Source organism: Dendrobates tinctorius, unplaced genomic scaffold (genome assembly GCF_039654945.1).
Source record: "Dendrobates tinctorius isolate UK_male_01 unplaced genomic scaffold, ASM3965494v1 ptg000019l, whole genome shotgun sequence".
Classification (NCBI taxonomy): Eukaryota; Metazoa; Chordata; class Amphibia; order Anura; family Dendrobatidae; genus Dendrobates; species Dendrobates tinctorius.
In genome coordinates this window covers 31,645,360-31,664,687 of record NW_027361687.1, presented here as the reverse complement: position 1 = coordinate 31,664,687, position 19,328 = coordinate 31,645,360, and the positions used below count along the sequence as shown (strand labels likewise).

At 43.0% G+C, this 19,328-nt stretch overlaps 1 protein-coding gene across 1 annotated transcript in view; it reads left to right on the top strand.

Moving 5' to 3' along the window:
• JTB (jumping translocation breakpoint) overlaps window positions 1-4,228 on the top strand; it is a 61,135-nt gene extending 56,907 nt beyond the window's left edge. Inside the window, exons 6-7 of the mRNA XM_073566816.1 lie at window positions 1,669-1,761; window positions 3,409-4,228. Coding sequence (XP_073422917.1) covers window positions 1,669-1,693 — 25 coding nt within the window. The 3' untranslated portion in view covers window positions 1,694-1,761; window positions 3,409-4,228. The remainder of the gene's footprint in view (window positions 1-1,668; window positions 1,762-3,408) is intronic.
• Window positions 4,229-19,328: the final 15,100 nt, after the last annotated feature.

The following is a 19,328-nucleotide window of genomic DNA, read 5'->3' as shown; positions in this document are numbered from 1 at the left end:
GCATTGTTATTCAAATATCTCTTTGCGCATGCGTGAATATCATAGTATACTGTGAGCAAAAAATGTGAGGAAGCAAATAGATTCAAAAATTATCTAAATAATAAGAAAAAAGAGAGATAGATAAATCCTTATAAAGGACAATCGTGTAATCATTGCTGTATATCGTATATACATACCCTGATTTGTCTATATTAAGCACCTATGATCAAAAAAATCCGCACAAGTCCAGGGAAAGGAGGGAGAATATATATATCTTAACCCCTTTACCCCCAAGGGTGGTTTGCACGTTAATGACCGGACCAATTTTTACAATTCTGACCACTGTACCTTTATAAGGTAACGCTTCCATGGATCCCGGTGATTCTGACATTGTTTTCTCGTGACATATTGTACTTCATGATAGTGGTAAAATTTCTTTGATGTAACTTACATTTATTTGTGAAAAAATGGAAATTTGGTGAAAATTTTGAAAATGTCGCAATTTTCATGCCCTTAAATCACAGAGATATGGCACACAAAAAACTTAATACCGTATATACTCGTGTATAAGCCAAGATTTTCAGCCAATTTTTTGGGGCTGAAAGTCCCCCTCTCGGCTTATACACGAGTCATATACCGGGGGGATGGGAGGGGGAGCGGGGGTGTCAGATCATACTCACCCTTCTCTGCAGCTCCCATGCTTGTTCTATGTTGTCGGCTGCTCTCTTCCTGCTTCAGCTGTCAAATGGTACCCGCTCATTAAATATGCGCATATTTAATGAGCGGGTACCACGTGCCCGCTGAACCAGGAAGAGACCAGCGCCGACAACATGGAACAAGCTGGGGAGCTGCAGACACAAGCGCCAGGACCCGGTGAGTATGAACGGGGGTTGGGAGGCATATTCACCTGTCCCTGCGCTCTGCTGTCTTGCGTCCTCTGCAGTGACATTCAGGTCAGAGGGCGCTATCGCTCTCTGCCTGCACAGTCACTGCAGAGCGCAACGCTGATGAGCAGGGGGCAGCGACGGAGGTGAGTATACAGGTTTTTGGTTTTTTGTGTAAGGGAGGCAGCGGCAGCAGCAGCATGATGGGGCCACTCACTGTGCAGAAAAGCTGGGGCCACTCACTGTGCAGAAAAGCTGGGGCCACTCACTGTGCAGAAAAGCTGGGGCCACTCACTGTGCAGAAAAGCTGGGGCCACTCACTGTGCAGAAAAGCTGGGGCCACTCACTGTGCAGAAAAGCTGGGGCCAATCACTGTGCAGAAAAGCTGGGGCCACTCACTGTGCAGAAAAGCTGGGGCCACTCACTGTGCAGAAAAGCTGGGGCCACTCACTGTGCAGAAAAGCTGGGGCCACTCACTGTGCAGACAAAGCTAAAGCTGGGGCCACTCACTGTGCAGAAAAGCTGGGGCCACTCACTGTGCAGAAAAGCTGGGGCCACTCACTGCAGAAAAGCTGGGGCCACTCACTGTGCAGAAAAGCTGGGGCCACTCACTGTGCAGAAAAGCTGGGGCCACTCTCTGTGCAGAAAAGCTGGGGCCACTCACTGTGCAGAAAAGCTGGGGCCACTCACTGTGCAGATAACAAATTTCACACAAGTTATAAGTTCTACAAAAAAGTCCATAAATATATTATATTATAATTATTTTGGTTGTTCCTTTTGTTTCCTTGTTCTTTCTGTGTTCTAGGTCCATAGTGCATCAGAGTCCATAGAATCCATTCAAAATTCTCCCAGAATAAAACAGCCTCCCATCACATCGAATAGCAACGTCAAGAGACCGGTAAGTATGCGCACACTGAAATTGATAGCATTAATAAAAGATTAATGTTAAAATAAAAAACAAACACAACAAGCTAAAATAAATAAAAAACACCCTAGAAAAATATAGAAACTCTATAAATAACCCTATTAGCACAACCCTGTTAGCACAAGTTTTGCAAAGCCCACAAGGAAAAACATTATTTTCATTTCCATCTTTGTTTACCTTGTTGTTTGGGTTCATAGTGACTATGAACTAGGCAATCACGCAAATTTCTCGAGCGTTTGGTCACAATGGAAAGAGTTGGGGGTAAAATTAATTTCAAAATGGGATCAGTGATTAAAATGTCCCAATGATTAATGACAATTTGCTTGAAACTGTACCACTGTGAATGAAAATTTGTGATTAACCTCTCCATCGGTCGTCTCTTTTTGAATTATTGAATTGTTTTTGTATAACAGAGAGTTTCGTGCTGAATTTTTTTGCTAGTTGAAAACCCTTCTTGATGTTGCGGTTGTTATATCCCTTGGCTTTAAAGCATGCAGACAATTCTTTGGATTGTAACAAGAAATCCTTTTCTTCAGAACAGATTCTTTTTAATCTCAAAAATTGACCAACAGGTATTCCTTGAATTGTAGATCTTGGATGTGAGGAGGTAGCTTCCAATAACGAATTTGTTGCTGTGGGTTTCCTAAAAATAGTTGTAGTAAGACGTCCATCAGAATTAGCAGAAATCAATAAGTCCAAAAATTCTACAGATTAGCCATAATTAGATGTCAAATTAATGTTGTATCTATTGTCATTTAGTTTCTTCATTAATTCTTCCAACTCTTCAGCATTCCCTTCAAAAGTAAAAAAAAATGTCATCAATGTAGCGAATCCATTTCTGGATTTTGTCAATACCAGAAATGGATTCGCTTTGAAAGATTTCGCACTCCCAGTAACTCAAAAACAAATTTGCATATGAGGGGGCACAAGCCACCCCCATTGCAGTACCTTGCTGCTGCAGGTAAATCTTTCTCTTAAAGGCAAAGATATTTTGAGTTAAAATGAAATCCAATAAGGTAATTATAAGGTCTGCCATGGATTTATCAATACTTCTCGCTTGAAGAAACCAGTTAACTGCTCTTAATCCATCCTGATGTTTAATTGAAGTGTATAACGCTTCAAAATCTGTAGTGACGAGAAGCATTTCTTCACCCAAAACCATGTGATCCAAATGACCAAAAACAGCCATGGTATCTTTCAAGTATAACGGCAACTCAGATACCAGAGGTTTTAAATAATGATCCACAACTTTGCAAATGACAGGCTATCATTCCCAGAGACTATTGGTCTCCCTGGAGGATTCTCCACATCTTTGTGTATTTTTTGAATCAAGTAAAATATTGCTAGTTTAGGATGTAATTTTTTGTACAGATCCAATAGTCTCTTGGGAATGATGCCCTATTCAAAGGCCTCTGATAAAATTGCTACAAGTTTTTCCTGATATTGAGTTGTTGGGTAAAATGTTAATGGTTTAGCATTTGGAGTTAATAATTTGAATGCCTGTTGTTCATACATGGAATACGGTCAGATAACAATGTTACCACCCATATCAGCACTCTTGAATAATACATCATCCTATTGCTCCATCTCTTTAAGGGCCTCTCTCTCCTTTAAACTTAGGTTCGATCTACTTTTGGAATTTGTTGCCAATTTCTCTATTTCTTACCACTCTTGTGAAAACCTCAATGGCTCATACTAAGGAAAGAGGAAATTTTTTCCAAGTTTGGACAAGTTGAACCGGGAAGGAACTTGTGGCGCCCTGAATATTTGCCGCCACAAAATGGTTAAATATGTACTGTTTTGTATGTGTTTTGTAAGCGATGGGAGTTATGCTTTCTCTGCTAGAGACCACTGCACACACACAATTTTACATCACTCCCTTACTTCCCTGAAGCTTAGAGCTTCGGAGACGTACCCTAACTGGGAGGGGGAGGAGTCTAGTTGTTGTTCTGTGAGGAAGACAGTGAAGAGAAAATGGAGAACGCTCCTGTAAGCCATAACATGTGCTCACTCCAGGAGCAATGCTAAGAAGAATCAGGGAATCAGCCCCTAGGCCATCCATGCTTTTAGAGCCGGGTGGTAAGCTGAGAGACTGTGTGGGTTTATACAACCAACAGCAGAGTGTTTTCCCCCATGAAGACTACAGCAACCGAGGACCAGCGAAGGATTGTGCAAGAAGAAACTTGTGCTTCACACAGGATCCAAGCTGCAAGTTGACAAGGGGAGAAAACACAGTGATTAAGTGGCTGTACTGGAAGTTTCAAACTCCGGGAAGCCTTGGTCTCTGAAGGGATAAGAACAGCAGGAAGTTTACACCGAGTCTCAGCAGAGAGAAGAATAACTTCCATCATGCAGAGCAGACTGTAAACCTGGTGAGAGTTGTGATTTCTCCTCTGACCTGCATCTGAACTACAGTAAATAATAAAGCGACTTTCCTTGTCTCCTGCCTTATTACTCCGTGCCATCTACTTCCATCACAATCTCTGGGGGTCAGCACTGGTTAGAGGGGATTAAAGATCTGCACTGCCATCACCATCTACCCCCCCCAGGGATCATCTGCATTGCCGGCTATCCTACAGTCGAACACTCCAACTGACATCACATATACTTTTTCAAATTTCTTTTATTTTTACTTTATTTTTCAACCCCCATTTCACTGTCCCTGGAGCACAGGCACCGGGCACGGCTGCAACCCCCGTGACCTCCTGAATCCAACGCTGCCCAGCGACCTGAGTACCCCGTTCTGGGCGAGACAAACTCGCCTCACCTCAGGTTGATTGTGAGCAGCTGAGGATTTGGGAGAGATGTCTGCTCACCATATCTCCACCCCTGGGTGTGGTTCACTTTGTAAAATAAGATCTGTTTGTCTCACACGTGAGTATGGAGGTGTGCAGATCTTCTGGGTTGAGTGCCTTTGTTATAGGACTAAGCCTTGTTTCACACTTGCGTTTTTTAGCGCTGCGCCTTGTGCGCTATCGTGCGCATGCGCATTGCTCCCCTATCTTTAATATGGGTGCGCATGGTCTAGCTCATGCACGCGTTCGTATGCGTTTTCGTGCACATGCGTTTTTTTGTAGTGTGCACCTAGGCGCGCCAGACACATTCTGTTGCATTTTTGGTCTGTCGGACCTGTCTCAAAAAAACGCATGCGCACGTTAGCGCACGGAATGCGCAAAAAAAAAGCATTACAGTCTATGGGACCTCACGCGTGCGCTAGGACATGCGTACGCATGTGTTTAAAATCGCATGCGTTTTTTGTGTTAACATGGTGCAAACTGGTTAAATCGCATGCACACAAAAAACAGCAAACGCATGCAAAACGCATGATGCGTTTTTTGCATGCATTTGGTATGCGCACGAGGCGCAGCGCAAAAAAAAACGCTAGTGTGAAACTAGCCTAAGAAGCTGGACAAAGCCAGGTGGGCTAACCAGCACTAATATATGGACTTGTCACTTTAAGTTTCACTTTGTGCCAGACAAAGTCTGTATTTAAGTTTTCCTGTGATGTGGTGTATGAGGACTAAAATAAACCAGCCACCTTTTAAATAGAAACGGTTCCTGTGATACCTCAGATCGCTCCCAAGTGAGTAGCATTGTTACATTGCCTACAGAGCATTCAGAGACCTGGGTGGTCGGGACTGCAACACCTTATTTCTAGTTAGTATAGTGGTTGGGTATCACACATGGAGCGCACAGTTCTTGATATTGCTGCAATTTAAAATCCTCCCAGTGGACAATGTGTTTAGGACCATACTCAGTGACCTGGTGGAGGTGCGCTTTCTGGAGTATGCAAGACGCATAGGGCCGCTCTCCCCTGGAGGAACTTTTCTTATAGTAAGGCCGGAGTCACACTAGAGAGAAATACGGATGAGTGCTATGTGAGAAAAAATCGCTTAGCACACGGACCAATGTTCATCTATGGGGCAGCTGCTATCATCCGTTTTTTTCTCGCCTGTATTATACGTGTGGGTGAAATTGCAGCATGCTGCGCTTTGCACCGTATTACGCCCGAGACTCACCAATGCAAGTCTATGGGTTTGACAAAAAACTGGATTACACACGAACCATGCGTGTGACTTGTGAGAAATACGCACCGGTGTCCTTTAGAAAAGTCGGCAATTCAGTGCGCTGTACTGTAAAAATGTTAAAATACAATATACAGTATGTATACATGTAGTATAGGTATATATCTATTCTATTATTTCTAAACACTGTTTTTTGTGATTACTTTGTATCTCCGTTCATACTCCACCCACACACACAAATGATACACCATTTGAAAGGTAAACTTGCCCCCGTCAGCAAGAAAATAGCTAAACAAACTACACATCCACGATTTGATCACAAAATACAGTTTAAATAGTAATTTTCATAAACCTGCAGTAAGGAAAAATGACCTGCAGGTGGCACCACACTATCCCAAAGCACACTACCACAAAGCTGCTTACAGACATCACAAACATCCAAACAGTCACATATGCCAACACATTTGTAAACATGCAGTGCCTATTGAATTGCACACTTGCTCCGTTCATACTCCACCCACACAAACAAATGATACACCATTTAAATGGTCAAATGACCTGCAGGTGGCAGCACACTACCACAAAGCTGCTTACAGACATCACAAACAAATCCAAACATTTGCCTTGGGGTTTTTTCCAGCTTGCTCAAGTGCTTGCCCAGCCTATTTCAGGCACATTGGAGGATTGCACACTTCACTGCAGGTGAGTCACATATGCAAGCACATTTGTAAACATGCACTGATTTTTCGGTGATTACTTCGCCCCACAAACACAAATCGCGAGTCACATATGTAAACACATTTGTAAACATGCACTGCTTTTTCGCTGATTACTTCGCCCCACACACACAATTGATACACCATTTGAATGGTAAACTTGCCCCCTTCAGCAAGAAAAGAGCCAAACAAACCACACATTCACGATTTTATCTCTAAATACAGTTTAAACAATCATTTTCATTAAACCTGCAGAAAGAAACAATGACCTGCAGGTGACACCTCAACCCGAAGACATTTTTTGGCCTCTACTTATCAAACCAATTTATTGTATTACCAATCTACATATATAAATACCTGTCTGTGTCCATCATCTCATGAAATACATCTACATTTGACCAGCTTGCTTTTTCTGAAATTGCCTGCGCCCCCGACGACCAATGTACCAAAATTTCGCACGGGCTAACTAGTATATGTGTGTGTGTATAAAAAAAAATATATATATATATATACACACACAGTTAGGTCCATATATATTTGGACAGAGACATTACCACAATGAATTTTAAACAAAACAATTCAGATGCAGTTGAAGTTCAGACTTTCAGATTTCATTTGAGGGTATCCACATTAAAATTGGATGACGGATTTAGGAGTTTCAGCTCCTTAAGGCTGGTTTCACATTAGCGCTTTTTAAGCGCACGCACGGCCGGGGGTGGCTCCGCCCCCGAGCCGGCTCTCTGCCCGGCGTGCCCGCCCCTTGCTTGTAGCGCCGCCTCCTAGCGCACAGCGGCGCCTGCGATCGGCGCACCCTATCTTTAGCATAGGGTGCGCAGATCGTGCGCAGGCCGTGCGCTAGTTGCGCTTTGACCTGCGCTGCGCACTTTTGACGGTGCGCCGTGCGCGCCAAAATCCGAAAAGTTTGATTTTGGCGCGCACGGCGCACAGTCAAAAGTGCGCAGCGCAGGTCAAAGCGCAACTAGCGCACGGCCTGCGCACGATCTGCGCACCCTATGCTAAAGATAGGGTGCGCCGATCGCAGGCGCCGCTGTGCGCTAGGACGCGGCGCTACAAGCAAGGGGCGGGCACGCCGGGCAGAGAGCCGGCTCGGGGGCGGAGCCACCCCCGGCCGTGCGTGCGCTTAAAAAGCGCTAATGTGAAACCAGCCTAACATGTGCCACCAAAAGTAATTGGACAATTGACTCCAAGGCTATTTCATGGACAGGTGTGGGCAATCCCTTCGTTATGTCATTCTCAATTAAGCAGATAAGAGGCCTGGAGTTGTTTTAAAGGATTAATTGACGGAAAAAACTTGAGTGGGCTCCAGCACAATTTTCTCTGCCAGAGAGGGCAAGCCAGTGACTGAGGGCAGATATTAATAGCCTAGATGGGGACCATTGTTTTTGCCCCCCCGGCTAAAAAAAGCCTGCCCCCACCCACCCCAGAAATGACGCATCTGTAAAATGCACCAATTCTGGCACTTACCCTCTCTATTTCCATTGCCCTGTAGTGGGTGGCATATGGGGTCATAAGGGGTTAATGTCACCTTGCTATTGTATAATGGAGAGGTGTCCATAAGTCCGTTTTCACCTTCCTGACCAGGCCAATTTTTTTTCAAATCTCACCAGTGTCGCTTTATGAGGTCATAGCTCTGGAACGCTTCAATGGATCCCATTGATTCTGAGATTTTTTTTGTGACCTATTGTACTTCATGATAGTGGTAAAATTTATTTGATAACTTACGTTTATTTGTGAAAAAAATGGAAATTTGTTTAAAATTTAGAAAGTTTAGCGATTTTCAAACTTTTATGCACTTAAATCAGTCATGTCACATAAAATAGTTAATAACATTTCCCACATGTCTACTTTACATCAGCACAATTTTTTAAACATAATTTTTTTTTTATTACGAAGTTATAAGGGTTAAAATTTGATTAACGATTTCTCATTTTTAGAACGGAAGTTACAAAACCATTTTTTAGGCACCACCTCACATTTGAAGTGACTTTGAGGGGCCTATGTGACAGAAAATACCCAAAAGAAACACCATTTTAAAAACTGCACCCATCAAGGTGCTCAAAACCAGATTCAAAAAGTTTATTAACCCTTCAGGTGCTTCACAGGAATTAATGGAATGTGGAAGGAAAAAATATACATTTCACTTTTGTTTTTACAAAATTTTTCCTTTAGACCTAATTTTTCTTTACTTTCGCAAGGGTAACAGTAGAAAATGGACCATAATATTTGTTGTGCAATTTCTCCTGAGCATGCTTATACCCAATATGTGGGGGAAAACCACTGTTTGGGCACACAGCAGAGCTCGGAAGGTAATGAGTTCCATTTCAATTTTAAATGTAAAATTTGCTGAAATAATTAGTGGACACCATGTTGCATTTGGAGAGCCCCTGATGTGCCTAAACAGTGGAAACCCCCCCACAAGTGACACCATTTTGGAAACTAGGCCCCTCAAAAAAGTTATCTGGAAGTTTTTAACGTTGAGCCTTGTAAATAAAAAAAAAAATCTAATTTTTCCCACAAAAATGTTTTTTTACCCCTAAATTTTGTATTTTCACAAGGGTAACAGGACAAAATGGACCCCAAAATTTGTTGTGCAGTTTCTCCTGAGTTCACTGATATGTGGTCAAAAACAACTATTGAGGCTCATTGCAAACCTCAGAAGGGAAGGAGCTCCATATTACAGTGCAGATTTTGTGGCACTGGTTTGAAGATGCCATGTCATATTGGCAGAGCCCCTGAGGTGCCAGAACAGCAGAACCCCCCCCATAAGTGGCCCCATTTTACAAAGTAAACCTCTCAATGAATTCATCTAGGGGTGCAGTTGATCAGAATTTTTTACCACTGGGTGGTGAAGAAAAATTAATTGACATTTTTATCATCAACATTGTTTGTTAGCCCCAAATTTTACATTTTCATACTGGGAAATGGGTAAAAATGACAGCATAATTTCTCCCATAATTTTTGCTTAATGTAGAAATACTCCATATGTGGCTGTACAGTACTGCTTAGCAATACGGTGAGACTCGGGAGGGACAGAGCACTATTTGCCTCCTGGAGTGTAGATTTTCCTAGAATAGTTTGCGGACTCCATATACAGAACCCCTAAGTGCTAGAAGAGCAGTATCCCCCCTCTAGTGACCCTATATTGGAAATTATACCCCTTTGGGAATTTATATACAGGTGTAGTGACGATTTTGACTCCATGAGTGATTTCCAGAAACAACAGAAGTGGATATTGCTGAGTGAAAATTGCAATCTGCCATTGTAGGTAGTGACCAGTATGTTATAGTGACCAGTTTGTTATACCCAACTTGTGCTCCTGGAGACATGCACCTGTAAAGCGGGCTCTCATCACTACACAGAAATGCCAAACCATGTGGATGCTAATTTTGGTTTAGACACACTGTGGCTCAAAAGGGAGGGCGGCATTTGGATTTGGGAGTGCAGAATTTGCTGAATTACTTTTGAGGGCGCTCTACGCTGAGCACTTACATTAGGGTTTCCATCTAAATCTCCCGTGACGTGATTCAGATGAAACCGCCCGGTGGGATCCATTCACTATAATGAGGCAGCAGAGTTACTCTGGACTCCATCTGGTCTCTGTTTAGCTCAAAAAAAGAGGAGATCCATTTTTGTTCCCCATGTGGCCATACATCATATTCATTTGATGCGGTATTGAGTTATTTAAATCCTGTTTCCAGCCTTCGGCCACTATTGTCACCTCTGTGGGTCACCACTCTTCTGTAAATCCATATATATTTTTACAATGGTTAAAGTGTATTTTTAGATAGAATTTTGTATGAATAAAATTATATCTTTAATATATAATGACTCAGGTTCTCCTCTTTTTTTGAATTGTGCAATGGAGTCAGTATATTACAGCAGTTGGTACTGTCATGCTTTGAACTGGTAATTTCTGTCTCACTGGTCTCTGTTTAGCGTTATCGTCCTTTACAGAAGTGCACAAAACTGTGGCAGACCACGCTTTTATGCTCGTCTAAAAAGACATCCACAGTGTCTCCATCTGCCTCATTATAGAGAATCTTTCACCGGGGATTCCATCTGAATCACGTATTCCATAGATTTACACCCCAGTGTAAGCACTCAGCGCAGAGTACAGGATAAATGTGCGCCCAGTCTCACTGCGAACTTTGGGAGGCAAAATCAACATCAGGTGAAGAATTGGTTTTCTTTATTTTTTACTCCTTCATGTGGTATAAGTGATTAGGCGACTTTATTCTTCGAGTCGGTGCGATTACAGCGATACCAGATTTATATCGGTTTTTATGTTTGGCTGCTGTCACACACTAAAAGATGCTTTTTATTGTAAAAAATATTTTTTGTATTCACCATATTGAGACAGCTATAATTTTTCCTCATTCCGGCTCACAGAGTCATGTGAGGGTTTCTTTTTTGCGGGCCGAGTTGACTGTTTTATTGGTACCATTTTCAGATGCATGACATTTTTGGATCTCTTTCTATTTTGCTATTTGAGAGGTAGAATTAGCAAAAAAATGCAGTTCAGGAATTGTTTTTTGGGAGTTTTTTATACCGTTCCGCGTGTGGTAAAATTGATCAGACAGCTTTTTTTTTTCGGGTTAGTACGATTACAAAAATACCACATTTATATAATTTTTTAATGTTTTGGTGCTTTTACGCAATGAAAACTATTTTATAGAAAAAAATAATTATTTTTGCATCACTTTATTCTGAGAACTATAACTTTTTTATTTTTCTACTGTCCGAACTTTATGGCGGCTTTTTATTTGTGGGACAAGATGATGTTTTCAGTGGTAACATTTTTATTTACATTCGCTTTTTTATCGCATCCTATTGCACTTTTTGTTCGGCGTTATGATGATAAAGCATTGTTTTTTTTTACGGTGTTCACTGAAGGAGTTAACTAGAGGGTCAGTTCTATAGAGCGGGTCGTTCTGGACGCATCAATACCAAATATGTTTACTTTTTTGTTTCTTTTTTTAGATAAATGTATTTTTTGGATTTTTATATATATAGATTTTGTTCTTTGGGGATTTTTTTACATATTTACACTTTTTACTATACATTTTTTAAAAAACTTTACTACATTGTCTTAGGATGGGACATCACTGTATAGTAACAGATTGCTGATCAGATCCTCTGCAATGCTTCTACACTGCAGGGCATCAGAGCAGTGTGTGGCAGGGAGGGGAGGAAGTGTGTCAACTCCTGCTCTTGCAAAAAAAGGGGGAGACAAAAAAGCGCAATAGGGTCTTATCCACGTTACAAAAGACAGTATATCATGAAATATGCTCACCTGGTTAGGATGAGATAAGAGCGTGTAGGTAGCGGCTGCTGCAGATCCACAGGTCTTCAGTGACCAAAGAAATGATGAATCCAAAGGGAGTTTGTAGCTATATTCCGCGCTGCCGCTTTAGACAAATTCCAGGAGAATGCTGTATGATTGCAGTGGTTTTATTCTACGCGTTTCAGGGGTCAGTGAACAGTGCAAGAATGTTACTGCCACTCCTTCACAGTAAAAAGACTTATGTGTCAGGGGGTGAACACTAAAGCTGCCTGCGATCTTATCTATTAATGAAGCCACCCATTCACTCTGCCGCTTTATCCTGCGTTTTTTCTTTGAGCAGTAGTTGGCTCCTGCACAGCGTCCTGTGTGTTGCTGCATCTGATATTAACCCCCTTTTTTATGTGCTTCATGTTATATCTAAAATTTGCCCATGATCTTTGTATTAGTGAAGTAATGAATCCATGCTGTTTGCGTTCTCATTCTGAGCAGCGCTGGCTGCTGTGCAGCTTCTCGTGTGTTGCTGCTTTTAGCATCCTTTATTATTTTTTAACCCATTTCCTCTATACTAAAAAATAATTTTATATTTAATTTTTTAGAATTTAACTAAAATTATATATTTTTTATTGGTAATGAATTAAAATTATGTTTTTACTTTTTTCCCCTTTTTGTATTAAGATTGCAATGCTTTCAATGAAAAAAAAGCGGTTTGCTGTTTCCATACGATAGTCCACTTGTAAGGTATCCACCTCTAAACAGGAATAAACTCCCCCCTTCCCCTTTTTTTTTTTTTTGGTTTTTTTTTTTTTTTTGTTTAAATCGTAAATTTGACTTTATTATCTGTTTTGTAAACGAAAATTTAATCAAAAAATCTTTTAAAATACGTATTCTTTTGTAATATATCCTAGGTTAACTGTTAACCATGTGGTGTCATTGAACTTTGACACTGCATCATCTGACTTGTTGGCGCTCATTTTTTTGAAATCCAGCATCCTTACAAACCTATTTATGTCTGTGATACCTGTATGTATTTGTGGTATTTCCTGATGAAGGGGGCATGAGACCCCTGAAACGCGTAGAATAAAACCACTGCAATCATACAGCATTCTCCTGGAATTTGTCTAAAGCGGCAGCGCGGAATATAGCTACAAACTCCCTTTGGATTCATAACTCCTGCTCTTAGCAGATTCTCACAGGTCACCTTCTCTGTGAGAACCTGAAGGACCTTGTGGCCGGGGGGTCACCATGGAGACCATCAGCACAACGCAATCGCATCGCATTGCGCTGATGGAAGCATACAGAGAGCTCACTCCTTGTGTGATGCTGCTCGATGTCGTTGTCCCTACTGACAGCGGTATCAGAGGGGTTAAACGTCCACAATCGGTGCTAGGACCAATCGTGTGTGTTGCTGCAGGGTGTCAGCTCTCACATAGAGCTGACCCCTGCACACGATTGCTGCAGCATAGCAGTGTGTATGGTGTAAGAAGATGAGCCAGGACAGAGTCAGCGGTTCCCTGTGCATTTTGGGGTCGGGACTGTGACCACTGTTGCCGGGGGATGATTGGTCTGAGTGGGACCTTTGCACTGGACAGCAGGGGTGTGGGGGAGATAAAAGGGGCTGAGCACGAGAACGGGGAGAATTGGCGGGAAGGCGACAGGAGAACAAGGAGAAGGTTGACTCCCTCCCCACTGCTCCAACTGCGAACGCCGCATCTCCTAGTTCCCTGCAGATTGACTTACCAACGGACTATGTCTTGACTGAGCAGTCCGCGGACGTTCCTGTACTGGTCAAGTCCTTCTCGCTCCCAGTGAAAGATAATTTTACTCGCTCTGTTCGTAGCGAGTTCGTTAGAGGTTTGCTCGCTTCCTTGGCCTGCAAGCCTCATGCTGTTCGTGTTCTGCGCCATCCCAGAGGAATAAAAAAAGAGACTGTCTCTAGATTCCAACATACTCAAGCCAATCGAGTCCGGATACATCGGCATGGTCGGGAGACAGTGCATTTCGTTCCTCCGTAACAGAGCCAGAGACATTATCCATGATCTACGACGCCGGCCGGAGATATTCCAACCTCTCCCCAACAAGAACTTCAAGTTACCTCTTTTGTACACCCTTTCCCCCAAGTATTGTGTTTTTGTGCAAATTCTGTTGTTGCGCTCAGTGTTCCTGTGCCATTTTGTTGTTGATTTTATCTCCCTGTGCGGAGTATCCCTTGTACCTCAATAACCTGTTTAAGTAAATTCTGTTAACCCCTTCTCTGCCTCTGCTTCTTCACTGCATCCAACGAACTTCACTTCCAGTACCTTTACATTTTGGCGTAGTCGGCAGGATGCAGTTGAAAAGAACGGAGGCAGCAAAACAGGCAGCTGGACCCAGAACCAGAATCTCCCTGGGTGGCGCATGTCAGGAAGGGGTTAAACCTTAATGATGATTTGCTTTGAATATAAAACAAATAAGTAGTAATACCATTGGGGTGAAACAAGTGTTCTCCAGGGCCAACATGTTTTCCTCCAAGGGGGAGGTCGAAAAACCTATTCAACACTCTGACTACTGCCACCCAACAAAACTAGCTCACTTTCCACCCATTTTGTATACTGGGTAAATATATATAATTTCCAATGACTTTTAAATGCACTCCATCAGCGAATTTTTATTAATTCCTTCTAGCATACGATGATGCAATTCACTATAATATATAGATTGTATATAGCTGTGGCGGCGAACCTATGGCACGCGTGCCAGAGGGGTCAAACGGAGCCCTCCTGGTGAGAACACGTGTAAGGGGTATGGGGCCCGTTCAATGACCTGCTCTCTTTGCATACGTCCCTGGCGTGAAACTACAGCTCTGGCAAAAACTAAAAGACCACTTTCAAATGTTCAGTTTGTCTGGTTTTTCTCTTTATAGGTACAGTGGGGAAAAAAAGTATTTAGTCAGTCAGCAATAGTGCAAGTTCCACCACTTAAAAAGATGAGAGGCGTCTGTAATTTACATCATAGGTAGACCTCAACTATGGGAGACAAACTGAGAAAAAAAAATCCAGAAAATCACATTGTCTGGTTTTTTTTTCATTTTATTTGCATATTATGGTGGAAAATAAGTATTTGGTCAGAAACAAAATTTCATCTCAATACTTTGTGATATATCCTTTGTTGGCAATGACAGAGGTCAAACGTTTTCTGTAAGTCTTCACAAGGTTGCCACACACTGTTGTTGGTATGTTGGCCCATTCCTCCATGCAGATCTCCTCTAGAGCAGTGATGTTTTTGGCTTTTCGCTTGGCAACACGGACTTTCAACTCCCTCCAAAGGTTTTCTATAGGGTTGAGATCTGGAGACTGGCTAGGCCACTCCAGGACCTTGAAATGCTTCTTACGAAGCCACTCCTTCGTTGCCCTGGCAGTGTGCTTTGGATCATTGTCATGTTGAAAGACCCAGACACGTTTCATATTCAATGCCCTTGCTGATGGAAGGAGGTTTGCACTCAAAATCTCACGATACATGGCCCCATTCATTCTTTCATGTACCCGGATCAGTTGTCCTGGCTCCTTTGCAGAGAAACAGCCCCAAAGCATGATGTTTCCACCATCATGCTTTACAGTAGGTATGGTGTTTGATGGATGCAACTCAGTATTCTTTTTCCTCCAAACACGACAAGTTGTGTTTCTACCAAACAGTTCCAGTTTGGTTTCATCAGACCATAGGACATTCTCCCAAAACTCCTCTGGATCATCCAAATGCTCTCTAGCAAACTTCAGACGGGCCCGGACATGTACAGGCTTAAGCAGTGGGACACGTCTGGCACTGCAGGATCTGAGTCCATGGTGGCGTAGTGTGTTACTTATGGTAGGCCTTGTTACATTGGTCCCAGCTCTCTGCAGTTCATTCACTAGGTCCCCCCGCGTGGTTCTGGGATTTTTGCTCACCGTTCTTGTGATCATTCTGACCCCACGGGGTGGGATTTTGCGTGGAGCCCCAGATCGAGGGAGATTATCAGTGGTCTTGTATGTCTTCCATTTTTTAATTATTGCTCCCACAGTTGATTTCTTCACTCCAAGCTGGTTGGCTATTGCAGATTCAGTCTTCCCAGCCTGGTGCAGGGCTACAATTTTGTTTCTGGTGTCCTTTGACAGCTCTTTGGTCTTCACCATAGTGGAGTTTGGAGTCAGACTGTTTGAGGGTGTGCACAGGTGTCTTTTTATACTGATAACAAGTTTAAACAGGTGCCATTACTACAGGTAATAAGTGGAGGAAAGAGGAGACTCTTAAAGAAGAAGTTACAGGTCTGTGAGAGCCAGAAATCTTGATTGCTTGTTTCTGACCAAATACTTATTTTCCACCATAATATGCAAATAAAATGAAAAAAAAACAGACAATGTGATTTTCTGGATTTTTTTTTCTCAGTTTGTCTCCCATAGTTGAGGTCTACCTATGATGTAAATTACAGACGCCTCTCATCTTTTTAAGTGGTGGAACTTGCACTATTGCTGACTGACTAAATACTTTTTTGCCCCACTGTATATTTTTGAGTAAAAGGTAAATTGTTCTTTTAGTCTACAAAACTTCTGACAACATGTCTCCGAATTTCCAAGCAATAAATTTTGTTTTTTTTTCTGAAAACGAGCAATGGTCAAAATAAAAAAAAACAAACAAACAAACAGTGCTTTCAGACCTCAAATAATGCAAAGAAAACAAGTTCATAATCATTTAGAAACAACAATACTAATGTTTTACCTCAGGAAGAGTTCAGAAATCAATATTTTGTGAAATAACCATGATTTTTAATCACAGCTTTCATGCGTCTTGGCATGCTTTCCACCAGTCTTTCACACTGCTTTTGGGTGACATTATGCCACTGCTGGTACAAAAATTTAATGAGTTTTTCTTTGTTTGATGGCTTGTGACTATCCATCTTCCTATTGATTACATTCCAGAGGTTTTCAATGGGGTTCAGGTCTGGAGATTGGGCTGGCCATGACAGGGATTTGATGTGGTAGTTTCTTATTTTTTGCCAGAGCTGTATATCCTGACAGAAATAGTATATTTCATACTGTATGTTGTGTAATGTATATACTTACATATAATTATATTGTGTAATACTGATGTTCATGTGCTGTAAAGGATTAGGGAAAGTGTAGGATTTAGATTTAGCCCACTAGGGGGCACAATAGATTAAGATAGGTAGGTTAGACCAATAAGATTTAGTTAGGGTACCGTTACGCCTAGCGATGCACCAGCGATCCCGACTAGCGATATGACGCGGTTAGGATCGCTGGTGCATCGCTAGGTGGTCGCTAGTGAGCTGCCACACAGGCAGATCTCACCAGCGACATCGCTGGGGACGGTGATCGCTACTTACCTGTCAGACGCGGCGATCCTGCGTCCTCCCGCCCGGCTCCACGCGTCGCTTGTCGGCGCCACAGGAAGCCCAGCAGGAAGTGGCCGACGAGGAATGGTCCAGGAGCTTCTCGCGCGACCAGTGATAACCAGCGGGGGAGCCGATTGGAGGTAAGTATCACATGCAGCTATATCGCTAGCAATATCGCTGCAACGTCACAAAATCGGTAACTTTACATCGATATTGCTAGCGATATCGCAGTGTGTAACGGGGGCTTTAGTTAGGAGGGGCCAACTGGAAGTAAGTTAGGGAGCTTCCTGGAGTGAGTTAGTAGGGGCTGGGAGCCAGGACAGGATAGTTGTGTCCCGTAACATTCAAGCTGGGAGCCCAGCCGTCCAGGGCCTATGGGCTGACAGGCACAAAGTGGTGGAGGAATACAGGGCAGCATCATCATGGTAGCGGCTAACTTTGAGGGAACAACCCTAAACGTCAAGGGCAAAACAGACAGGGAACTCTTGAAGGGGGTTAGGCTGACCAGACAAGAAGCTGCAATACCGGAGGCAACGTTACGACCCTGCGATATTCCTGGAGAAGTGAGGGACAGTACAGGTAACGAAATTAAGATATTTTTGAAGAACCTTGTGCTATTTCTGTGCCTAAACTGGACGAGCTGAGTAAACTTGATTTGTTGAAACTGGATTTGGACTCTGCCTGTCATTACGTGGTACTTAAAGGAAAGAAGCCCCAGCAGACCCTGGTGGACCCTGATGTATAAGTGGACCACCAAGTGCGCCACAGAAGGAATATTATGTTTATGTGACGGAGGGCCAGGGTGCGTCAGAGCAGCCACCGTTAGCCACGACTGCCCTCAGGTCCCCGTTACACGTGCGTCATCTCCTCATTACTAGAAGATGGTGGGGGAGTGACGGAGCAGCGGGTCACAGGAGGCAGGAGCCGACAGCTGTGGCTAACTCCTGTGCCTGCTGCTAAAGAGAAATGAATATTAACTACACTGGCAATGAGTATTCATTTCTCTTATAGCGTGCACAGTTTCAGCTGCAGCCGCCGGCTTCCAGCAGCTGCCAGGCTATCACAGGTGCCCGCTCATTAAGGTAACGAATATTCACCTCTCTCCACTCCCATAGGCGTGGAGAGATGTGAATATTCTTTACCTTAATGAGTGGGAACACGTGATCACACAGCCGCAGATGCTGTTGGCACAGGAGCAAGAGGGTGCGCAGGGACGGTAAGTAGGATGTTTTTTTTAATGCTTTTCTCATGGGGGTCATACATACAAGGATAGGGATAAGGAACCATGCATACCAGGATAGACATGAGGAACCATGCATACAAGGATGGGGATAAGGAGCCATGTATACAAGGATGGGGATAAGGAGTCATGCGGAACCATGCATGCCTGGCTTATACTCGAGTCAATAAGTTTTCACAGTTTTTTGGGTCAAAATTGAGTGCCTCGGCTTATACTTGGGTCGTTTTTTGTTTTTTTTTTTAATATGAAGCCTTTATACTGTATGGCGCACTATGTGAGCACATTATACTGTATGATGCACAATGTGGGGCCATTGTACAGTATGGAGCATCATGTGGGGTCATTATACACTATGGAGCATCGTGTGAGGCCATTATACTGAATGGAGCATCACGTGGGGCCATTATATATGAAACACTATGTGGGGCCATTATACAGTATGAAGCATCACGTGGGGTCGTCATACACTATGGAGCGTCATGTGAGGCCATTATACTGTATGGAGCATCACGTGGGACCATTATACTGTATGGAGCACTATGTGAGGCCATTATACAGTATGGAGCACTATGTGGGGCCATTGTATAGTATGGAGCATCGTGTGGGGCCATTATACTGCATGGAGCACTATGTGAGGCCCATTACACTTTATGCGGGACAATGTGGGGGAGATTACACTGTATGGAGGACTATGTGGAACCATTTTACTTTATGGAGATCTATGTAGAGGCATTGTACTGTTTGGAGGACTTTATGTTCCCGTTATACTGTACTGTATGGAGGGCTGTGTGGGGATTACAGTTGGAGAATCGTACTGTGATGGGGTCATCATTCTTTGTTGGGGGAACTGAGGGAGGGGGGTACAGTAGGGTCTTCATACTGTGCGTGTGGAGAA